General features: G+C 36.3%; 4 protein-coding genes across 6 annotated transcripts; 2 read left to right on the top strand and 2 right to left on the bottom strand.

Annotated features, from left to right (window-relative positions):
• Positions 1–21: 21 nt before the first annotated feature.
• LOC113665156 (testican-2) lies at positions 22–4,903 on the bottom strand. The gene is made up of 6 exons (XM_027180816.2): positions 4,213–4,903; positions 3,111–3,192; positions 2,192–2,365; positions 1,605–1,814; positions 1,033–1,242; positions 22–408 (listed from the first exon to the last, which is right to left on the bottom strand). The coding sequence occupies exons 1-6, from the start codon at positions 4,273–4,275 to the stop codon at positions 374–376; spliced, it is 774 nt and encodes a 257-aa protein (XP_027036617.2). The 5' UTR covers positions 4,276–4,903; the 3' UTR covers positions 22–373.
• A 385-nt stretch (positions 4,904–5,288) lies between these two features.
• On the top strand, positions 5,289–10,645 carry LOC113665140 (uncharacterized). 2 transcript variants are annotated; one of them, XM_027180805.2, is made up of 5 exons: positions 5,289–5,888; positions 6,280–6,768; positions 6,877–6,999; positions 7,155–7,277; positions 8,187–10,645. In XM_027180805.2, exons 1-5 carry the CDS (start codon positions 5,394–5,396, stop codon positions 8,406–8,408), a joined length of 1,452 nt encoding a protein of 483 aa, XP_027036606.2. In that variant the 5' UTR covers positions 5,289–5,393; the 3' UTR covers positions 8,409–10,645. The 2 variants fall into 2 exon arrangements, with proteins under 2 accessions (XP_027036606.2, XP_089047704.1); XM_089191578.1 differs by having other exon boundaries at positions 5,394–5,888; positions 6,880–6,999.
• Positions 10,646–10,980: 335 nt separating this feature from the next.
• Positions 10,981–13,915, bottom strand: LOC113665125 (GDP-fucose protein O-fucosyltransferase 3). Of its 2 annotated transcripts, none has more exons than XM_027180777.2 (3): positions 13,651–13,915; positions 12,759–13,010; positions 10,981–12,408 (listed from the first exon to the last, which is right to left on the bottom strand). In XM_027180777.2, the coding sequence occupies exons 1-3, from the start codon at positions 13,889–13,891 to the stop codon at positions 11,438–11,440; spliced, it is 1,464 nt and encodes a 487-aa protein (XP_027036578.2). In that variant the 5' UTR covers positions 13,892–13,915; the 3' UTR covers positions 10,981–11,437. The 2 variants fall into 2 exon arrangements, with proteins under 2 accessions (XP_027036578.2, XP_027036586.2); XM_027180785.2 differs by having other exon boundaries at positions 12,759–13,007; positions 13,651–13,907.
• Positions 13,916–14,039: 124 nt separating this feature from the next.
• Positions 14,040–18,822, top strand: LOC113664806 (mortality factor 4-like protein 1). Its single transcript, XM_027180431.2, has 2 exons — positions 14,040–14,346; positions 17,150–18,822. Exons 1-2 carry the CDS (start codon positions 14,117–14,119, stop codon positions 17,817–17,819), a joined length of 900 nt encoding a protein of 299 aa, XP_027036232.2. The 5' UTR covers positions 14,040–14,116; the 3' UTR covers positions 17,820–18,822.
• The last annotated feature ends 374 nt before the right edge of the window (positions 18,823–19,196 follow it).

Genomic DNA, 19,196 nt, shown 5'->3' with positions numbered 1-19,196 from the left:
AAAAGACTACACAAAATTCCCTTTCCAGAGACAGTCTGTTAATTTTATTAAGAAGTGAAAAATACTCTCAACAAACCCATAGTGCATGCTGCACTATACCAACCCCACTACTTAACACTTTGCCTTTCTTTACAATGATTTAATACAAAATTAGTTAAGAAAAATATATCAAAATTATTTTCGGTTACATTTATCTTCTATCTCAATTCAAATATTCCGAGCAAACAAAGGTAAAATTTTAAGGTTATAACATTTCACAGTTTGCTGCAGTAACTTAAACTGGTGTCTAAGTAATCAATGCTAAAACATTAAAAGACCAAGAATACTCAGCACGATAGAATCTAAGGTGACTGATTCATAAGTGGCTTCTCCTCTATTCTTCTCTCTTAGTCGGTTCTGTGTTGTCCACTGAAAAAGATAAAAATATTATTCACTATAAACATATTCTTACAATTTCCTGATTGAATTATGTTGAATAATTCACATTTTGTATGTGAAAATGTCAACGGATTTCCTTGGGTGTATGTGATTCCTTTTCTGGCAATTTTAAAAGATAAAAAAAAACCTATAGTGTTGAGATGGTGATGTGGGATTTCATAGTTGAAGAATCCCATCCCTGATATCTGTTTGATGAGTTGGCAAAAATCAGTACACCTAAAAAACTTTCCCTGCGGAGCTAAAATCGAATTAACATGTTTTTGGCTATAGACAACATAATTCAAACTGAAAGAATTGTAAGTTCATGTCCTTTGGAATGCTGGTGTAAAAAATAACAGAGATATTTTTCTTAAGTGCAAATTATTGCAAACTTAGTAGACTATACAAGGCAATTTACTGTGCTCTTACTAGGTGAAAACTGGATAAATTTGAAACAATAAACAAAAAAATGTTCTGTAGCATTAAGGAGATGATTTATCAGCACATTCCCCTGTGTTACTAACTGCTCATAGCTGAGTGCTTCATGACCATATGGAAAAAGAAAATTATGAAACCTCCAACCATACAACTAGACACACATCTCAGAATACCCACCACAATCTGAAAGGCCTTCAATTTTGCTGCCATGTCGGTCCACACACCAACATTCCTTTATTCCCTGACGGTCTGCAGCTCTGCATTGACGAGGCAAATAAAAGCCATCTTCGTCACAAGAGGGAGTGTAAACACCAGGCAGGACATGTGCTTCTCCTCTGATGAGAAGAGCTGGTAGGTGTTTACGCAGCCTGTGCAAGCAGGGTGGTTCTAAAAAACAATGTAGACTGATTTGAACATTTGAACATTTGATGCATGAAACAGTAAGTGCAATCAAGAATGACTTGTCTTTAGTTATATTCTTGACTTTCTTCTGATGCTTCGGCATTAAATAGTTTGTTTTTTCAAATTTATAATTTTTTTTACCTGTAATTTGTTCTAGACTTGTTACTGCACCTGGCCACAACTGATAATAATCAACTTATAATGAATCCAAATTATTATTTTCAAAACATAGCAGTACGCACAAAATAATTCCCATCTGGCATATAAATATGCTTAGAGTTATTTTCTGGTACCCATACTTCTACTCCCTTTTATTTATTAAAAATCTAGAGAAAATCTCCATTTACCAACAGATATGAAACAACTGCAAAACTCAGCTTCAGTAAAGGTCTCCTTCTCATTGGCACAATTCTTGAAGAACTTTTTTATGCAAGGCTCTGTTGCAATGTCGTAAATGACTTCCAGTTCAGACTCATCCAACACACCATCATGGTTTTTATCCAACACAAGACGGAACACAGAACTAATTGGCTCTCGGATGACACCTTGATCAGAGCCTTAACATATTGAAAAAGACACATATATTCAATCACAAAATTAGGAATAGCTTATCCGCATTTCCAATGGAAAAATAGGGGGTTACATTCACAAACATTTAGAGGTAATCGCTCAACAGAAACAAAGACAGCTGTAGCTACAAGAATTTGAACGATAATAAAATTTAAAGGCAAGCACAGTTGAATACCAGAAAAAAGTTTTCTTCTCTTTCTGGTTTAAAAGATTTCCTATCAACAGGGCAACTTAATTCTCATTCTAACTTACCCACTAGAAAAACAATGCATGAAGACAATCCACTAAATTATACAAACACAGAAGAGAAATCACAGTGGAAATATAAAATGACCAGATCTAAGTTCATTATCTGATTGCACACCTGATGGAAAAGGCATCTTTGCTTCCCTCAGTTTCAAGTGTGGAATTGCCTCTCCAGGCCTTTGTGATTCAAAATCACCATTCTTCTTCTGCTCCTCCCTGATGTGCATTGCACGCAAGACATGGAACCAATCCAACAGACGGTCTGGCAAAGCTGTGCAGTTTTCTGTGTCAGCTGAAGAACATATATGAAAAGACAGTTATCATAATGATAAGCTGGGTAATTAAGTGTTCCTTATCAAGATAGAAATCACAGTTTCAAAATAACAATACAAAAATTAAAACCTTTAACTACCAAGATCTGAATGTTAAGTCTTTCCTGTAACTGTTACATATTTTCTTTTAGAAAAGTTACGAGAATTTAGTGTTAGATCAAGATGGCAACTTGTGCCTGATAATTTTGAGTATTCTCATGACCTATTTGCCAGATAATGTTTAGATATTAAAGGGAGAAGGTATGTGTTCATCACTTTTGGGAGTCAAAGGATCAAACCATCTCTTACACAGGCCGCCCAATCGTGGAAATGAAGGGTTTCTTTTTTATTTTTTCTCTAATATAGTGGACTTTACTTAAGCAGTTGCCACAAAGATCACTTTCATATTCTTTTTTTGTTTGCAGGTCACATCTATGATTTTCATATATTCACAGTCATTCATTTTCATTGTTAGTGATGTTTTTTAGTACTATGCTGATGTGTTTAAGGCTAGACAGGATCCACATATAATCCTACTAAAAACAAAATGGGTACTTCTATTTACTGTTCTCTCTCATCCACTCTTGGAAAAAATGCATCCTTTTGTTTCCTATTTTTTTCAGAGATATATCATTTTGGTAATTACCAAACACCCATTTCATCCATAGATTAATTCTTACATTTTCCCCTTGAGCTAGTCAATGTCAGTCTTTTAAAAAAACTTACGGGCCGTTGGCAAGCGTTCCTGTAGAACAGCCTTCTTGATCTGATTCCAATGAGCCCACTTTTTCAGTTCTTGAATCCTGTCCTGTTGTCCAAAATTTATGAATAATTATCAAATATGGTAACATTGTTTTTATAGTGCAAAGTTCAGGTCTGAAAAGTGGTAAGAAATTGTCCAAGAAATTGATGAAACATACCATGGTTCTCTTCCATTACCCATAATTCCTCATAGATAAAAATTGATGCATCAACCATAAATGCAACCATAGGTAACCACATGGTGAATTTTATCGATTCTCACTGGTGTTTTTTACCAATTTCCAGACCTCAATTTAACCCAACAGAAACCCTGTATTGCCACAGTATCTTGAGAAAAACACAGAGCCTGGGTTGACTGTGGTCGTACAATCGAACATCGCGCATTCACAAGTAAAATAATCGACCCTTGACTCCCTCTGTTATTTGTCTTGTTCCTCGTAAACAAAGACACATTGTTTGAAACATTGACACTTTTTGGAACATCCCCAAATAACTTATTTAAGCTAAGAGCAACATGAAAACAGTTTTGGCCAGATGTGGCTTTAAAAATTCGGGAAGGCAAAGTTATTCCACCGATGGAAGCCCTGGAATTCGGAGAGCAAGGATCACCTCCGCAAAAAACAATTGAAATAATATCACATCTCGACACAGGACAGCGGACTAAAAACGTCGCTGTCTGCAAAATTGATTAGTATTCTTACAAAAAATATATTTCCAATATCGATCGCTTTCAAATGAACTGCAAGTCTGAAAACTACAATATAATTCACTTAGAGAAAATCTTGATCTGTCATAAGCGGAGGCATCGAAGGTATTAGGGACGCCTTTACGACCGATGTCAAAATTGCCACGTTGAGGACAATTTCGATTGTCATGAGGTTTTACTTGCTTCTGGAATAGTGCGACGTGAGCCAACCATCCGCTATGTTCAAATAAAATTTGAAACTTTGAGATCTTTTCGAGAAGTTAGCGATATAAGGATGAATATGAATGCTTGATGCTTACTCAAGGAGATAATAACAGAGTCTTTGAGGATCACAAGCAACTGCACGACATAGAATCTCACCTTTTTTGCCTCTACCACGAAGAGGACGAAGATCACAAGAGCCACAGTCCACAACAACTTCATGTTCGTTAGAAAAAAACCTTCAATGCAAGAGCTAAGAAAAGGGAAGCCGCAAAATCGTCAGAAATCCAGAGGAAACTCTTGACGATATCTTACCAGCAACGTCTGCTACTTGGTTGTTGTGTCAGTGTCCGAAATGTGACACTACCGAATGATTCCAAGTCCAGTGACTTGATTGGTTCGCAAATAAGGGGATTTTTTTCCCAACTAGGCGGCACCGGAACTTTGGATTGTCTCCTCAATTCTGCGGTGTAAGGTGTGGAATCTGCGTTCAAAGAATTTTTCACGAATACCAAATTTTGATCCATTAGAGCTTCTGCATTTCAGAAAACGAATGCGTAGTGAAAGAGGACAAGGGCTGAAACAGTTCTCGTGATAAAATTGCGGAAAGCAGTAGCGAGAGAAATTATTTGGAATAGTGAATTTTTAAGTTATGCCGGATGCCTCTTCCGGACCCTCAGTCATAAGAGAAGGTAAGAGCTCGTCAGGGACCCCCACCGTATTTCGTTACCCCGCTTTTACGTTTGTTTCGGGATAGTCCAAACCATTGCCCGTGAAGGTGTGTTAATCATCAGCGGTGAAGTTATTTAAGATTTCGACAACAACAGTAGTAACAACAGCAACAAATTAAAAGATAATCATTTTGCTACAATATATATAACATACTTTTATATAAGATCTATCTATGTAATACTTGACTAAATAAAGCAATAGCCCATTTCGAGGACCAGTGAGGTTCAGCCTGGAGTCCTAAACAAATTAACGGGTACGGTCAGAAAACCTTTTGTTCTCTGCTGCTTCTTGAGAATTCAACTTACGTCTTTGAAAAATAAATTAGTAAATAAGAAAGGAAATAAATAAAAACAACAATCAGAGAAAATAAAATAAAAAATAAAGAATTTAAAAATAAGAAAAAAAGAAAGAATATGAAGTCTGATATCCCCCACCCCCTCCACAGTAGGCAAAACGTGCACCACCCGCTCCCGCAACATATAGCCCAGCGGTTTCCTTTCAAAAGGAACATGGCGTCTTTAAAGTGACACTGGTGTCTGTCGTAAATTACCATTTCCGATGTGAGTTTTCTCGTGTTTTAGAGGTTTTTTGGCTGAATCTTCCCTGCCATGTGCCGCAATTGTGCTTTACCTGAATGGGGGGAGCCTATAAAAGTTCCTGTTGGAGAACTTCCGCAGTTTTTCGCCAAGCAAATCAGCTGGAACTTTGAGAGGCTAAACTACGGTGGAGGTGCTATTATGGAAACTGTTTCTGGCCGGCCAGAGCGTCCTTCAGTAACCGGACGGCTTGGCTGTAGATTGAGGGAAGGCATACAGCCTCCGACTAGAGGGAAACGTACTGAAAGATACCTTCTTGTGAGCGAATGTTTGTATTGTCCCGGCAAAAGGTATGGATGCACTCCTAGGGCCAACTGTACGGGGAAGCGTCGGAATTGCTACGCGATGTGCAAAGTTACAGTGTATGCCGATGTGCCTGATGTTGCTGAAGTTTCTTTCTCGGGTAGCCACGGAAGTGGGAATGTCACAGATCCTTCTTTACACAGATCTCCACATGACCCTAAAAGAAGACGGCTTGCCGAAGACGATTCCATCGATCAAACACAGGTAAGGTCACTAGGATATTTTAACCAAGGCGGACAAGGCTGATGAATTGATGTACATTTATGCTCAGTCATTTGAATCTCCCCACCCCCTCCCCTCTTTAGTTGGCTCCCGTGTCAAATAATTGGTGCATTCCTTCTCAATTCTTACACATAAAATGCATCATGGGAATGAGAAGCAAGTTTATAAAATGTAATTCGCCCTTGGTTGGGTAAAAATTCCTTCATGGTGATTGGCTGAGATGAGAAAGCTGAAAAGGAATGTTATTCTGAGACAAGGAGGCATTTGTTGGATGTGGAATTATAACATTGAAAAAAAGAACTAGCATTTCTATGATGTGCTATTTTCCTTCTAATAGTAGTTTTATTTTATCCTTATTCTTTGTGTGCCTCAGAGATGGAAAGAAAGTGATCGGCCAACAATGGTAGAGTCTCTCAGTTCTGATGGACCTAACCTCAACCATCCAAGTACAAATGTGGTAACAGTTGATGTTGGGCAAAATGTTATATCGACAGGAAGTAATGTAGATGTGGTGAACCCCCATAAAAATTCAAGTTCACCAGAAATTGTGCTTTGGACCTCATCAGCTGGAGAACACCCCGGTAGTCATCAAACTAGTGCCAGTTGGGCAAATAGTAATGGTTCCTCAAGTAGTGGACAAAGCACACCCAGTACGCCACTTAATACACCATTATCTGTACCAGGATTAACTCTTCAATCTCCTACACATACTAATGCCAGAGGGGCTCCACCCAAGGTGCCTGGATTAAATTCACAATCAATTAGAGTCTGTCCAGGGCCAAAGAGCAGTATAGGACAGCCCCTGTCTCCATCATGGAGAACAGAGGCAAAGTTTTCAGCATCAAAGATGCGTGTAAATCAAGTAAGTAAATATTGGAGCAATAAAAACATTTATTTTGCATTTTAATGATAATTTGAGAGATCAGATGGTGGTTAAGATCTTATTCAACTGCAAATTTTCTGTTCACAGCAGCACCATGACACGAATCAAGAAATCCTTACATTAAAGCAACACATTCTCATACTTCAGCAAGAACATTTAAGCAAAATCTCTCGCATAGCTGAACTGGAAGCTGAGCTTCAAAGCATTAAGGTTAACAGATCTTCATTTATATCTTTCTTGTGGTATTTTTCTGTTGTTTGATCAATAAAAAGTATTTATGGTAACTTGTTGTGAATATCTTCTTTTCGGTGTAGTCTAACAATGTTGTTATCAGTAAACTGAAATCTGCAATTGTTTTTTCTTAGGAAAATGAACTTTCCAGACTAGAGGTCCAATTGCAAAGATTGGAGAAGGAAAACCTGAAAAAAGATGTTAGGATTCTCCAGCTTGAGAAACAATTGCAAGCAGCTGTATTCTCTAGAGCAAAAGTGAGAAGATTCATGTTCAAATTAGCACATGGTGTTGATGAAAAAAATAATACATTGTTGCTAATGAACATTGTTTAACTTATTTTGTTGGTGTGTGATACCAATTTTCAAAAGGGGAAACATATTGTAAGTTCTTTAGTGGTAATGGAATTTATTGTAGCTGGGTGCAGAACTAAGTTTAAGGTTCAAGCCTTGACTGTGTTTATTGTGAAGTGTTCTTGGAATAGACACTTGACTCTTTGAATCCAAAGAGTCACTAACATTTAATTTATCCATATAATATTGTCCTTGAATCACACATTAAGGTTACAAGAATTAAGGAAATGATCACCGACTAAAGAAATTCCTGACAAATTCTCCTTGTCAGCTCTTTAGGAAATGTTTGTAAAACAGTATGGAGAATATATTAGATACTTGACTGTGAATATATGAAAATCATATATGTGGGCTGCAGATAAAGACGTGAATATGAAAGCGATCTTTGCAGTAATGAACACTACTTGAGCAGCAGCAAAAATAAGGCCTGAAAAAAAATCAGGCCTGTACAGGATTTGAACCCATGACCTCTGCAATACCTGTGCAGTGTTCTACCAACTGCCCTAGCCAATTGGGAGCTGGGACCAGCTCCCAGTTGGCTTGCTAGCTAATATTCAAATACAGATACTGCTATCAGGACGAAAAGGATTACCTCTCACAGAGTCTCTCTACGTTGTGGAATATTTATGGCTGGCGACAAAGTTTTTATTAGAAAACTCTTCCCATTGTGGAATAGTAGCAAATCTACTTTCCTCTCTGCCACAGAAACTGGGATACATTCCTCTAAATTATGCTTCCAGTGTTGCTGCTGTAAAGAGGATTTTGAGGGATGATTGATTTTGAGGCATCTTCTATCCTTTTTCTTGTTCATAGATGCCGTCAAACTCAGTGGCAGTCCCTGTGCAGCATCAGTCAGTTTCAGATGGTGTCCCTTCACGTGTGCATGTTGGTAAATCCAATGATGCCACAACATCTCATGTGGTGGGTGAGAAAGATGATGATGAAGTGGAGGGAAAAAAAGATCAGGAAGAGAAAGAAATGGACAAGGAAGATGATATTGGAGATGATGATGCACATAGTGTAGAAGAAGTATAGACTTATGTTATTTAGTGTAAATAAACAAAACACAGTTACTAGTTTGATACATCTGTGCAGTTTATAGAACCATGAGATGCATTTATCATACTCTGTTTTTATGTTACCAAAATGTAGTATTAGCTTTCATGCATCAATACTTTAGATTGCAAACAGTTCCTCTCAATTTTTCACAAATGCTGCGTAAATTGCATGTAGAATTGTATATGGAACCACCACAATCTTAGATTATATGACATTAGAATTATGGAAAGGGGGGGCAGGTCAAACAACTACTGGTGTGGGAGCTCAGGGTAAGGAATAGACTAAAGATGATGTCCCCCTCTCACTTACACAGTTTTGTGCTATTGGTGTAGACTGTCTTGTATCGCATTGTATTTTTATATGTTTCATACATTGTACATTGCTCTTTCAAAAGAGAAATTAACAACATTCATTTTAAACATAAATTTTTTAGGATGTTAATGTTTTTTTTTTGTTTGCTTATATTTATTTAACAAGTATTTTGCATAGCAGGACATTCCTGAAAATAAATAGCTGACAAGGTGTTACATTTAAACTTAAGGCTTATGCTGGATGTGCTTGAAACCTGAAGGCATTTCAAATTCAAATTTGAGAGCTGTTACTTTGTTATTATGTTTGGACTGTAGAAGAATTGAATTTGGTTAAAAACTTTGATCAGAAGGCTGTCAAGCAATTGGCATGAAATTTCCAATTGTGAAGGAGAGGATGAAAAGAATATATTGTCTCATACATGTGGCAGCATGAGAGCAGCCTTCAAGAAACAAAATAGCTTTCTATTTTGTTTCACTATACACATAGGAAACTTTGTCAATTGATCTTTCCATCCTTAAATTTTTAAATTAATAATTATACAATGCCATCTCTTCAAAAATTGGAGAGCATTATACCAACAACACATACAAATTTCTGTTCTGGGCATGGTGTTGGATTTTAAAATTTTTTCTAGCATTTGTCAAAAGCGAAGAAAAGTAACTTTTCATTTGCTAGCAATTTGCACTGATTCAAAATAATGTTTTACCTCAATATTTTTCAAAAATGTTGGATATATACCCCACCACTTTGCAGCATGACAAATATCAACCACTAATTATCTCCACTTTGGTGAATAATTGTTAATTATTGCAAGTTAATTTGACACTGTCTTAATTGTAACAGGCTGAACTGACCTCCACCTTAAAAAATAAAGGTAAAAATGGAAAAAAAAAACAAAAACAAAAACAAAAACAAAAGGTTACTGTGTAAATTAAATATGTTTATACTTTATGTGTACTTACCCATCAGTTTTAACAAAGCTACGTTTAGTACTAATTGTTTATTTCTCAGCTATAATGGTTACTGTTACTTGTGGGCTATTCAGGGAGTGCTCTAGCCTTAGTCAGTTAGAGAATTGCAAATAAATTATTATGAGATATCTAATAGTTAAGTTTTAACCAAATTGTTATTGATGATTTTATTTTGACTGTATTTTTGAAATTGTTTTTACCTATAGTGTACTTGTATGCTAAGGTTTGCATAAAAACCTGTCACATTAATTTTAACACAAAAAAAAATTGATTTTTTTTTTACTCTTTATCTGATCAGACTATTTATCATTTACTTGTAGCAGGTATTGAATTATTAGTTAAAGACAACTTCCAAGTGCATCCTTTAAGTCAACAACAGAAGTTATTTTTTACCCTTTTGCTGCAAAACCCACTGAGAAGTCCTGTGCTAATGCAAATCAACTTATTTTTTCAGAATTCAAACTTGTTTTGAGTTTTATAGGCCAGGATATTTTACATCTCCATTGCCAGGAATTTGACTGGTACTCTCTAACTTTTAATGTACTGAGTAAGTCATGTAGGCAAACAAACTGCAAATTGGGTGATGTAGTGAATACATCAAAGAGGCAGTGGAGGGGTGAAGCAGTACCACTTTCCATTTACAATCCACAACCAAACAATGGACTTGTTGTCATTGGTGGAGATTTAAGCTGTATGGGTACTAGTAAATGTATTAGCATAAATCATATTCTTGCATTAGCATGCATACCAAAATTATGTAAAACAAGAAAAGATTTTGATTCTACCAAAGTTTCAACCAAAAAAAGAAGATCACACAAGGATACATAATTTCTTGTGCTAGCTGATGGAATAATTTTGTGGGAATGACATGTGATTACTCTAAGCAGTCTGTTAAGATATTGTAGAAACAAATATAGTTTTGAGAGTACAGCACATTGTCACATTCAATAGTGTAGAATGATTTAGTGCTAAGGGTGAAAAAATGTCACTTTTAAAAAAATTCCAATCTTGGGAAATGTGAAGATGAGTTTGGTTACCACCTGTAAGGGGGTTCTGCTGTCAACGTGAAATCTGGAGATGTTTGCCTCATGGACCATCTGATTCACCTGTACCCCATTCCTTTTAAACCTTTTAAACCTTTCACTCCCAAAATCTCTTAAGAAATTCTCCTTACTATCTGCCATACAATTCATATCACAATAGCTCAGAGAATTTGGTACTGGATCATCTGATAAACCTCTTCTTCTTATCACTTTTCCACTTGATATTGGATTGATATATGATGAGAAGTGCTCATTTACATGTAACTGAGAGATTAAGCACACTACAGGAGATATGAGAAATTTGTTCTTAATCCAGAAGATTCCAGTAAAACTGGGGGAGTTGGCATATATCACATTTTGACTTACTTTCCATTGTATTTTATCTTATACCTTGGATTAGAAGTCACTTTTGAAGGCAAAGGTTGTGAAACAAGAAATGTCTTTTTTAACTGGAACTGTAACAGTTGTTTTCTATTGTTGTCCAAGAACATGACCTTTGGCAGACTCTCAAACATTTCCTATGTTAACCGAGAGGTATGCAAAATGGCTGTGTGAATCACATTTCAAAGAACCATTTTAACTCCTTGGTTTGCCCATTACCTTCACTGCAGTAAAGGGTAATTTTGTGCTAAACACTCCTCTGATTGATAGGGATGTCTATGATTATGCTATAAAAAGTTTAAAAGTACCAGTTAGATTTAACATGGTGGTTCAGTTTCTGTGAATCTCTCACACTTTGATCATACTCCTGCCACCAAAGATCTCTCTGACCATCACTATCATGGTTAGATGAATGAGAAAAATTGTACTTTTCTGGTCTTGGGCAGCCATAATGTTCTTGAGAGGCAAAATACTTATTTTCCACTTGACCTGCTGCTTTGCGCTTTAAATTTTCATGAATTCTATCACAAACAAAACACTCAAATCCTGTAACATAGTTCTGTTCCTCATAGGATGTCCCCCATGGTCGGTTTTTCATGAACGATAATAGTCTCTCATTAGTAATTCCTTGATCTTTAAATTCTAAGTACTTGGCGTATTCTTTATCATTTTTATCCAGCTTTTTAATAAAATTAGCCAGATCCTTTGGACTTTTGAAATCATCCACATTTATAATAGTGTGATTATTTGGCATCCAGTCCTGGATGCTTGGTGATCCTTTATAAATTGGCACAGACCCTAAGACAAGAGGTCTCCAGAGTTTTTCAGTTATGTAGTCTTCACAAATTGCATTCTCAAAGGCCAATGTAAACTTATACTTTGCAATAATATTATGGAAACCATCATCATCCATGGTTAAAGGACTCTTAAATGCTTCTGGAAGATCTTTATTGTGCAAGCAGGCCCCATAGGAGTCTATTTTTATAAATTTCATTAGCTCTGCCACAAATTCATCTCTGTCAGAGGGTGGATTACATCCGCTCTGGACATACACAACTGATGCAAGATCATAAGTGCTCTTCTCATGGATGTCAAACCTTGGCTTCTTCAATAATTCAGGTATAGATGACAGCATTTGAGTGATTAATGGGTAATCTGATGATCTCCGAAATGTAGCAGTGTGGTTAAAAAGTTCAATAGTAGTATCATGGTGGAGAAGAGGGTTGTTTTTTGGGGATTCTTCATGGAACAGGCCCCATTCATGGTGTCCTGATAATCAGAAAGATATATGAGTTAGACTGTGTAGAAACACCAGTTTTTCCAGGCAGGCCATACTCTTATTTTATTTTTCAGTTTTTGTCACAATGTGCAGGTTATGCAAGGCAGGGCATGCTAAAAAAATTTGTGGCTGTTGTTAGTCCATAATCATGTCACCTTCATTCTCATTACCTATAAAAGTCTGAAACCACAGATTGCCTCTAAGGGTAATTAAGCATGTAAAGAAAGGTAACTGATCCCTTAAAACTGTATGTATTGCATGCACTTTAGAACTACAGATCATATATATGACTAAATTTCCTGACAAATAGTGGTCAGTAATATTGAAAAAAAGGTCTTACCAAGCCTTGGCAATGGAAGGTCTGTTGGAGTGAAATATGTACCATAGAACAGAAAAGCCTGGGTTCTTGGATGTGTTTTAAATTTGCGTGCCTCTGTGAAATAGCACTCCCCAAGTTTACATCTCTTGATATCATTTCCATGTGTAAAAGAGGTCCACCAGATAATTATGGGCAATTTGTACTTGGCTGCATATGCTGCAGGCTTGCGCAGGTTTTTCAAGGTGTGGTCAATGCTATCATAGTAAACTTCTTCTGAGAGATAATGCAAGTGAAATAAACAAGACAAACTGCATTGGATTAAATAAGGTAAAATAACTAGTTACTGTTACAGTCTGACTTCCATGGTACTGAACCAGCCCAGTTAATTAATGCACCTGACAGGTATGCATTCTGGACTTTCTCTGAAGCAGATCAATTTGGCCGGCTCAGTTTTCAGGAACTCCCCTCGTTACCAGGTACTATGTGAAAGGTGGGATCTGTTCATCAAGATCTCCACAATAGGGGGAAATATTCCCTATGGACAATTGAGCTTAATAACCAGAATTAACTAGAAAAGTAGCTCCTTGTTAATTTTGGTAACTTGGCTGAAATTCCTAGACTGATATTCAATCGAGCTGAAATGCCAGGAAATTCCGCATTTATTCATCCGAAATTCTGAATGGACATCAGTTTCCCCAATTCTCACCACCGCCATCCTTTCCTCTTTCGAAAGAAACAAACAATAATTTAGCATGTTATCAGGGCTTATCGTTCCGTCATGCAGGACTGAGCAAAAATCGTGCATACAATGAGGCCGGAAGTGCTGACGCTGACGGTAGTCCCACTACGTATAAGTATTTGAAAATCATCGTTGGACGAAACATGAGATTTGTACAGTCTGCGATATGCCCACCTTCAGAATATCGTTCATTCCAATTTTCATCCACCTCTAGAAAATTGAATATTTTATCTTCCGTTTCCTTGATTCCAACAGCGTCCACACTCCATGATTGGATCACCTCTCCACCTTCATCAAAGAAGGTTTCATCATCATCGAAGCTCAAAAAAATATTAGTGGATAGCAGAAGTATCGTAAGCACCAAACACAAGACAACAAATTTTCGGAAGGAAATCCAGGATCCGCTCACCGCCATTCGCTAGTTGCGACAGGAAGTGCGAAGTGAACGGCGGGAAAATAAATGAAAGAAATTAAACTCATTTTGATTGGTCATTTTTAGACAAATCATAATAAATTGGACCAATCACACATCATGATATAATGGTTTTTTACTATTGTACCACGTTTTTTAAGAGATCGTGAACTCGCTTTCGAAGCCTGTGGTAACTTTTCGTGCGAGTCAGCAAATTACACTTTAGAAATGCCTCCTAAATTGAAATTTGGCGAAGGAGAACGTATTCTATGCTACCACGGTCCTTTGATATACGAAGCAAAGTGTATGAAAGGGCAGATGAAGGATAAAGTGACAAGATATCTCATTCATTACAATGGTTGGAACAAAAATTGGGACGAGTGGGTACCGGAAAATCGGGTGCTCAAATTTAACGAGGCTAATCTTCAAAAACAGAGGGAGCTCAGAGAACAAAACTTGTAAGTCTTTTTGCAGTCTCCGAAGAACTTTAATCGTATCTTCGCGAAAAAAACCGATAACCTGTGTTCGAAGTTCGTAGATCAGTCTCATCAGTCTCAGGTTCTGCTAACCACGTGCGCTGTAGTTGATGCAAGAAACCTTTCTCTTTCTTTTTCACAGATGTGCGGCTTAATTGAAACGTATACGTGGCTGTTGTTAATTGTGCTTCTCTTAAGTCTAAAGTGAAATTCACCAATTATTCATTTTCGTGATGGAGTTAGGAATTTTTTTTGTTTTTATTTTTAGCAAATTACAAACACAACCTTATGATTGAGCTAGCTTGTCTTTATATTTGCTAGCAGCAAAACTAGCTCATAGACAGAAATAGTACAAATTTGGATATATCGTGTCCATGGAATTGGCTGAAACAGGATAAATTCTACTTTCATCAAGTTTCATAAGTAAATATTTATCAAGGGATCGGAGTTAGTTGGATCAATACAATGCTTTAAAAGCTGTGCTGTCTTGGAAAACTAAGATAATGCAAGACCAGAACGATGCAAAACAATAAGTTTTACTAAACCTCATTCATTGTGTCTAATCCCAATAATATGATTTTGATTATTCCAAATCACTTTGAGGGGTTTTTCTCAGTAGCTATTTAGTTGTCAAAGCAAGGTACATGCAATTCAACAGTGGAAGTCTGTTGCATAAGATGTGATTGTAAACTTGATGGGAGGAATTCTTTTCAAAAGTGGTGCATGAAGTTAATGGAATTGGAAAGGAACCAGGAGATATGTTATCTTCCCTGTAGATGCAATTTTATGGTTTATTGCTTGGTATCAATCCCACCTTTCCTCACCAATCAAACAAAACAGTACTGTAGTTATTGTTTGAATACAATACACAAAACAAAGGCATTGCTGACAATATTGGATGCAGAACCAAGAAGAGTCAGGGAAAGCTTAACTAATTCTTGCCAAGTAATATCTTTTTTTTTCCACATTGCTATTAATGATGAACATTTTATCCGAATGATATTGTCTTTGGAAATGTCTGGAGAGAAGCGCATGTCAGCATCAAATTTTCAATATGAAGATAACACACCGTTTGAGGGGTTCTACAGTAATTTGTCGATATTTTGTAATCATGAGAGTGTTTTTGAAAGAGAAATGTAGAACAACCCTAACCAAATGTTAAATGTGATTTAATATGAAAGTTCTTGTTTGTCTGTTTTTATTATTGTGGTAAAATCTCTATGAAGAACTGTGAATGGGATTGAAGTTAATTGGCACAGCTTTGAAAAAAGCCATTAGTAACTCAATTCTCAGTGACTGCTTGTAGAATTTGAAGTTTCTTTCTAATTTACTTATACCATCATGGTTGTAATGGCTTTGTCTCTTGCCTGGTGAGGTGATGAAAATAGCCATAGCTATGTGCCCTTGTATGGAAACAAAACAAGCCCTTTTGGGTTTTGGTTATTGGCTGGGATTTTTCAACAAAATTTTTACTGTGGCTGTCTCAAAATATCCAATATCAACTAAGTGAAGTATTTGAATTCGCACCTGTAAAATGTTGGGATAAACTGACAAATGAATGGCTGGTAAACCTGTACAGACTGAGTTTTTATTTTATATCTTATTTAAAAAAACTGTGACTGCGTATTTTTTTAAACCTCTTTGCATTGCATATTAGGTTTTAACCTTTCTGTTTCCAGAACATTCTTTAAAAAATATTGTGAAGTTGTGCTCAGACTCAGAAACAATAATGGTTGTACAAATATCTGTTATTCAAAGATGAAAGTTTATCACTGGTCCTTTGATTTAAATTATTTTATTTGGAAAAAGTTAAAATCAGTAGCAGCTTTGCCAAGTAACCAAAAAGTCAAGACATATATGCTCATGAAAGAGAGTTGTTTGCAAATTTTACACAGCAGTTGAATACGGGCTGTGAGAGAAGAACAGTGTGGTGCAAAGTTGTGAAGAGCCTCACATAGTAATCAAGCAAAAATCATTTTCATTCTACCCACAGGGTACACACAGTTATTGTGCTACCTATTTCACTTCAAAGAAAAAAATTTGAACAATTTAGTGGTGAATGACAGTTTTTATTTCTACAGATTTTTATTGAAATATTGCTGTGCACTGTATGACATTAGGGTGCTGCTTGGGTCTTTGGTTTACAAATGATTTTGTTCAGAGATACTTATCAAGAGCATTCCAGGCTGTGACCATTTTGGTTGCTGTGGCAAGTTGTAGAAATTTTTAGTGGTGAAATTTTCACACATGGTTATCAGACCAGTGACTTGTATCTAGTGGTTGTGCAGAAAGCTGTAACATTTTTTGTCACTTATTGTTTAGGGTCCTAAGTTAAAGGGTTCTTTTTTCAAGCATTTTGTTAGTTAAAGAACAAATGAAGAAAGTGTTACTCACCAGCTTAGGTTTGTTCATATTGGGGAAAACTATCACCTCTGTCTTGAGTATTGCCTTCAGCATTGGGCAGTATCTAAGACATAGGGCACAAATTTTCCTGATATAGACCTCCTGGCTGGTGAATAACATACATTAATTAATACTCTTGACACTGCCTTTTTCATCTGTATTTTGTTTCATTTTTTCCCTCAAAAGAGAAATTGACTTTGAGCAAACATTTTAAGTTTTTTTTGGGTGGCTAGATGATGGCATCTAAAAGTGTTGAACTTTGAGCTCTAATGTGAATGTGAAAATTCACATTTGTCTTCAATTTATTTCTTTTATTTTAACTTCTATCATAATGAAGTTTTAAGTTAAGACTCTGACTTAGAAAACTGTTTTCTTTTGGCAGAAAAAGCAAGAAATCAAGAAAGAGAACAGATAAACAAGGAGGGGACAGTGAGAAACCTTTGAAACGCGAGTCAGTTGTAGATGCCCCTGGGCCAGCACGGAAAAAGAGATCAAGGATAGTTAATCCAATAGAAAGTGATGAAAACTACATATCACGTGTTGATGTAAAAATAACTATTCCAGATGATCTCAAACAATGGCTCATAGATGACTGGGATCTTGTTACTCGGCAAAAACAGCTTGTCCCTATTCCAAGGAAAAAGAATATTAAAGAAATTTTGGATGAATACATAAAATCACGAACTGCTAATCCTGATGAAGGGTTCAAGCCAGGAGTTGTTCAAGAGGTTGCAGATGGTATTCAGGAGTATTTTAATGTTATGCTTGGAACACAGTTGCTCTATAAGTTTGAAAGGACTCAGTATGGCGATATTCTTGCTGAACACACAAATCTTCCCATGTCTCATTTATATGGTGCAGAACACTTGCTTAGACTTTTCGTGAAGTTAGGGAATGCATTGTCTTTTTCCAACTTGGATGAAAAAAGTGTTCAATTTGTGGTTACGCACATTCAAGACTTCCTAGACTATCTGTCAAAGAAAGCAGATAGTTTGTTTACCACAGACTATGAGACTGCCACACCAGAGTACCATCGCAGGGCAGCAACATGAAGTATTTAAAGACAGCAATGTGAATTATTTTATGACTAATGACATAAATTTTCAAATTCCATGCACTCTTTCATGTAAACTGCAACAGAATGTGGTAAATTAAACTTTTCAGAAGGAAACATTTCTCAAGTTTTGAATGCAGTGCTTTGTTTTCATGAATTATACAGACTTTGTTTTAAAGTGTGTTAGTTTTTGGACTAACAGTTAATCTACATAGGAAAGTTTTATCTCTTCACTAGGCCTCCAAACATGGTTATGAAAATTATCTCTCTATGATCCCATATTTTGTATTTACTAAGTAGTGTATTAAACATGCTTTGTGTCTATAGTTTACTTATGCATTGATAAATGTTTGAAGCTTCAACATCCCCTCCCCCCTTGCCTTTAGTAACCTCTTGGCATTTGAACTTTTGAAGACTGTTTTGTTCAAATTCCTGCTTCCCAGAAAAATAATTGTGTTTAAATGCCTCACTTAATTTTTGTTGTAAATGCAAAATAAGAAACTATGACTTTTTTTCACATTGGCCAAGCCTTAAGACCTAGACCTTGCTATTTTCTGCCAAGAGTGAACTATTTATCTTAAATTATCATTACACCAGAATACACAACAAATATTTGGCTGGAAAGACTTGACACTTGTGGCTCAAATTCCTCACCCCAAGCAGGCTAGGTTGAAATTCTCCATCCCCTGGACATGGATGACAGTCAAATGCACAGGAAAGGTGGGGAGGGGGGTATGTTTAAGCTTTGAATTGACTAGTGCATTAGTGTGTTAATATTCAATCTGGTTCTTTGTGGTGTGTATGATTTATCTGAATTATTAATAATTACATTTCTTCTTTTGGGTGATCTGATATACTTTCCAATTTACTGAAAAACTAATAAAGTGATTCATAAGATGTTATTGAAAAAAGGAAACTTTTTTTTAGCCAACTACTATAGTGTTGTGTTGTGTTGGAAATGTTTACCTTTTTAATAAAATTTCTCTTCTTTTTTAACTGTATACAACACTGAAACTTTGATGTTACAAAGTGACAGAAATGAGAACAATTATATGCCATAATGGAGGTCGAACAACCAGTTAACTTGCCACATCAAGTACAGAACCACAATGCTGGCCCACAAACAACTGGTAGGCTGGTTATGGTAAAAAAATCATCCTTTTACTGAGTTTTAGTATACCCCCAATAGGTTATTTCTGAGTTAAAGAAAGCACACTTTCTAGATGAGGCCAACTTTGTACAAAACAACTAGCCTTTGTAGCTGGTGGAGTTGAAGTTGCCTTCTACTTGTTCTACTAGCTCCACTGCCCAGGGCTTACAGGCCACAAAAGTACAAACTTCAAGCTTTAAGATGATCAAGACTGTGGTGAAATAA

The sequence above is a fragment of the Pocillopora damicornis genome, chromosome 13 (genome assembly GCF_964200805.1).
Source record: "Pocillopora damicornis chromosome 13, jaPocDami1.2, whole genome shotgun sequence".
In the NCBI taxonomy this organism is placed as follows: Eukaryota; Metazoa; Cnidaria; class Anthozoa; order Scleractinia; family Pocilloporidae; genus Pocillopora; species Pocillopora damicornis.
Note: the sequence above shows the minus strand (reverse complement) of the source record. Positions and strands in the feature narration are given on the sequence as shown.